At 37.1% G+C, this 4,467-nt stretch overlaps 1 protein-coding gene across 3 annotated transcripts; it reads right to left on the reverse strand.

Moving 5' to 3' along the window:
* Positions 1–595: 595 nt before the first annotated feature.
* On the reverse strand, positions 596–4,230 carry LOC142634283 (uncharacterized). Of its 3 annotated transcripts, none has more exons than XM_075808579.1 (6): positions 4,090–4,229; positions 3,594–3,739; positions 2,919–3,501; positions 2,141–2,654; positions 1,983–2,064; positions 596–853 (listed from the first exon to the last, which is right to left on the reverse strand). In XM_075808579.1, exons 2-6 carry the CDS (start codon positions 3,654–3,656, stop codon positions 632–634), a joined length of 1,464 nt encoding a protein of 487 aa, XP_075664694.1. In that variant the 5' UTR covers positions 3,657–3,739; positions 4,090–4,229; the 3' UTR covers positions 596–631. The 3 variants fall into 3 exon arrangements, with proteins under 3 accessions (XP_075664694.1, XP_075664695.1, XP_075664697.1); XM_075808582.1 differs by having other exon boundaries at positions 756–871; positions 4,090–4,230; XM_075808580.1 differs by lacking the exon at positions 4,090–4,229 and having other exon boundaries at positions 3,594–3,827.
* Between the last annotated feature and the right edge of the window lie 237 nt (positions 4,231–4,467).

Raw genomic sequence — 4,467 nt, forward strand, 5'->3', positions numbered from 1 at the left:
TTTTAAAAATTTTAAAAACTACCTTCTCACATAATCCTTTCCAATTTAAATTGAGACTCGGCTTATTTCTAGTGTATTGGAGATGATACAATACAGACACATGTCTAAATTTTAAATTTTGCCATATGTTCAAATCATGTTGGCAATGCCTGCAGGGTATTGCTAGGTGTAGTAGTGTAGTACTCATTTGGATGATATGAAAATTATTATTTAAGAGCATGGACTTTGAGATATTAGTTGAATATTTGATTCAGTTAATTCTTTAGCCAAAGAGTAAGCATGGCCTTTGATGTAGCATTTTTTACTACTGCTAACGTGGTCTGTTTTAACTAGAGCAATATCACCCTCACTTGAGTTTACTACTGATATGAATTTCATTATTCACTAATCACAAGAATCCAGATCAAACCATGTTAGTAGTTACGAAAAATGTTGTGTTTTGATACTTGTTTGTTAGGGAACTTGGATGAAAGCAAAGCGAAATTCCACTCTTTAGGCTAGGATGACAAGCCTCACCGTACCCCACCTCACTTCTGCTATAAATAAAAAGGAAAACAAATCCATAGTAGCCTTCTTTTCATTGAGAGACTAGAAATGCACAATGGAAAAGTCGTCTTTTTTCATTTCATTGTCAATAATGGTTATTGCAAGGGAAGCAACCACATGAGCTGTGGCCAGAAAAATATGAGTTATGCCGGCTTATTATCTTCCGTGCTTGTTCACTGGCCTTCCCTATTTGCTCAGAGTGTTGCTGCTGTGCTGCTGCTCTCCATTCTTCAGCTTTTCTATGAACAATTGCCATTCTCTTCATCAACTTCTCTTCCAAGTTTGATTTCATCCTTTGTATTTTTACCTAGATAGTCATTTCAAGCTAAAGTTGGACGACTAAAATGAAAATGTTCTAGTTCTTTCAAAAGTAAAATCCAGACAACAGAGGAGAAACTAGGAAATAGACATAATATATTAGGATTTTACAATAGTATATTATTTTTAGAAAGAGTTTTATCAAAAATTGAAAAATTTTTACAGTTTTTTCAACTCCCCGTTTCTAAAATTTACCGTAAACACATTAACAGGACCAATATATAAAGTCAAAACATGCATAATCTCAAAGCAAATGAGAGTAACTTTTGTTTGGTAGTGCCAATGGGGGGCCACACTTTTTATCTAATTGATCTGTAATCTGATAAAGATATCAGATGTGTAACACTCGTACATTTTTTTTTATTAATATATTCTGGAAGTACAAGAAGCTATAAAAATAAAGAACCGAACAATGCCGCCATATTTGATTGAATTATTATATTAAACTTGACCAAAAAACTAAGCTCCAAGCATAAGATACCATACCTCAGTTCAAGTAATATTCTAATTCCCCACGAAGTTCTAACAGCTAGATGTTCACATGGGCTTACAGGTGTAAATGTGGACATGATGACTCCTAGCTTTCTACTTATTTCTTTAAGAGTAAAGCATAAATAAAACTATATTGAATTTGGGGAACACACTCAAGCAGAGGTGGTCAAGTCAAGAAAATGGTAGAGTTGTGTCCAATAGCAGCGGGTGGCTCAAGGACTAAAGTAAAAAATAAGTCTGACAAAGCCTTCCAACTATAATCAACATAGTTCAGCCACATGACAGAAATGCACGAGTGAATTGATAAAATAAGATGACATTTGGTTCTAAAATACCAAACTACAGCTTCAACTATGTCAAATTCTTAAAAGGAGAGTATAGTATCTATGGACATTACCCACAAAAGTCTGAGTTACTAGTTCAACTTTCTTCCTATGCTAGAAGTGAATATGGTGAAGAAAACTATTGGTGTGTACGTTTCATGTTTATAAAGCTATTTTCAATTCAAAAATAATGTTGGCCATAGGCTAAAGATACAATACCTTCAGCTGCTGGAATAGTAAGTCACAACATGTCAAAAAACAGAAAAAGGCAAAGAACAAATAAACAAAAGCATGAGAAAGTACCTCAAGCTTTCTTGATTGAGCTTCTGCTTTTGCATTTTGTAGGTTGACCCAAGCTTGAATCTTTGCTTCTTCTCTTTGATACCTGTAACCCAAAATCAAAATTGGTACCAAGATACTGCATAATACAAGTAAATGTCGCAACTTTACAACCCAATTACCTGAGACAGCACTTAGTCTTTTCCTCTTCTTCCCATGCAGCAGCTCTGGAGTCTGAAACACTTTTCCTGCACCCATTATCTTCCTCAAAATGCCTCAAGCTCTTTGATACTTGCTCTTCCTCCTCTTCCCTTGAGCTCCAATTCGACATGACCGAATCATATTGATTCCCAAGTTGTAACTTAGCTAAATGGCACTCTTGCAGCTGGGAAATGTCAATGGAACTATTGGTGCTGCTGCTAGAGTTCTCCAAGGTCAATGGTCCTGACCTATTTGCAGGCGTGTTATGGCGTGCAGGTGATGAACTTTTGAATGGTGTGGGGCACCTAGAAGTAGTAGAACTTCCTAAGGGAGTCATTTCTGTCCCAATATCCCTGTGATGCACCTCATGAACCACATCTGTACAGGCATCTTTCATAGTTGCACCAGCTGAATTTTTGAATAAGAACCCCTCTTTGGTTGGCTCTGAGTATCTAAACTTGGGCAAAATGGCTTCTATGTCGTCTGTGAATTTATCTGCATTAACAAATTTCAAATGGCCGTTATAGCAAACCTTGAAAATCTCCTATATATAATCTGGATATTCAACAACTTAATTCAAGTTTTACTGGCAGCCAAATACATGCTAAGTTGAAACAATCTCCTACATTGTTTGATAAACCTTTATGCAACAAGGAAACCCGCTGGGTTGTGTACCAAACAGAAAATATATAATCAATCAAATAGTAGAGCAAAAGTACACAACTTTTAAGCAGTAAAAGTTGAAATGGGTATCCTTACCTTTTAGAAGTACATCCGTGGAGGCTGAGATCCCATTGAGAGCTGTAACTGAGTTATGTTGGTCCAAAGATGCTGCTGCAGACCCTTGAAAGCTTGAGACAACTTTTGAGACCTTTTCTTCAGTGACCCTTGATTTCTCCGCAAAGATCTCCACCTGTTGCTTAAAGTTATCACAGTACTGTTTGGTTAGCTTTGAGGAGTCTGATGGCTTTATGTTATTATGAGCGGGAGAGTCATGGCAAGAGCTACTCATTAGCCACTTCTCAGCATCATCCCACTTTGAAGGAAAGCTTTTCCTTGAATGATTCCCAACAGCACTAAAGCTGAAAACTGGTCTACCAGGAGTTGAAGGAGCCTCTAATCTCCTCTGGCTAGTAACTGAATTCACTCCCTCTCTTTTCCTCTGAGCTGAAACCTCAAGAAAGCCTCTGCCTTCTGTGATGTTGTTTGCCATTGGAAATGACTTGACAAAATCAGAAGTTTCTTTGAGATTAAGCTTGCAAAGTGGGTCAGGGAAGGTGTCTACAAATGGGTTGTCATTGCTTTTCCCATAGAAGCTTGTGTTGCCCTCTAATGGAGGTTCCTGAGAAAGAACATAAGAACAGTTGAACATGACTATCGTAACACAATGGAACATGGAAACGAGAGAAACAATAATAAATGTGAAACCCTTACCCCGTTTGATGCAAACATAGATTGAGCTTGAAAGTATTTTGGGCTTGTGAGATCCATGGCCATGGGATGGAGGTTTGTGGGATCAGGGAGTTGGGGCTTAAGGAATCTCTTGTGTAGTCTCTTGTATGTTGGGCAACTGGTTTCCTCTGCATCATTTTGATATAAAATGCAGTGCCATGAGAAAAGTGACTGATGAGGAAGCAGTTGAACAGTATAGCTGAACAAGGAAAAAGCATTGACTGCTACTGTAGTCTAAAATACCATTACTAACCAATAAGTAAACAAAAAAATTCGTAACTTTCTTGTGATTTATTGTGGTTAATGTATAATAAAAATGACTTTTGCAAAAAGAGGCATAAAATCAGGTTACTTCAATACATTCAGACAAGTTAATAAGTCTTGAAAATAATTGTGTCATTCTACCAAAAAAAAAAAATAATAATTGTATCCTAACATAGTAGTAGTAGCATTGCTCATTAGCAATTGACTTACTTACATGGGAAAAACTTAGCCACTCGGGCAGCCAGGTAGCTCTCTTCAGAATCTAACAAAAGGGACATGAAATCCTGGGATAGTCCTAGTCTCTGAAGTAGATGAGGAAGGGGACGAAAGAGTACCCCATTATTAAAAGAAGAGGGGGGCTTTGGGAGGAGGAAAAAAGTACTCATGAGTCCTGATTGAGATAATACAATTTGATAAAACAATCAATTCATTCTTTTGTATTCTTTTTGGGAAGCTTCTCTTCTTATTGGCTTCAATCCCCTCTTTTAGTGTGTAAAACACAGTTTACAGGCTCTCATTGTGTTACACTCTAGGTAAGCACGACTTTTATCTGTCTTTTTGCTTCCATGCCACACCAACTGTTCTTTTTTTT

The sequence above is a fragment of the Castanea sativa genome, chromosome 5 (genome assembly GCF_040712315.1).
Source record: "Castanea sativa cultivar Marrone di Chiusa Pesio chromosome 5, ASM4071231v1".
NCBI classification, from domain to species: Eukaryota; Viridiplantae; Streptophyta; class Magnoliopsida; order Fagales; family Fagaceae; genus Castanea; species Castanea sativa.

Bases quoted from the DNA above. Each gene is read 5' to 3' on its own strand.
- LOC142634283 (XM_075808579.1), bottom strand. From the start codon at position 3,656: ATGGCCATGGATCTCACAAGCCCAAAATACTTTCAAGCTCAATCTATG. The intron at 2,065-2,140 runs GTAATTGGGTTG...TTTGGGTTACAG, and splicing joins AAGACTAAGTGCTGTCTCAG to GTATCAAAGAGAAGAAGCAA. The intron at 854-1,982 runs GTACTTTCTCAT...ATGACTATCTAG, and splicing joins CTCAATCAAGAAAGCTTGAG to GTAAAAATACAAAGGATGAA.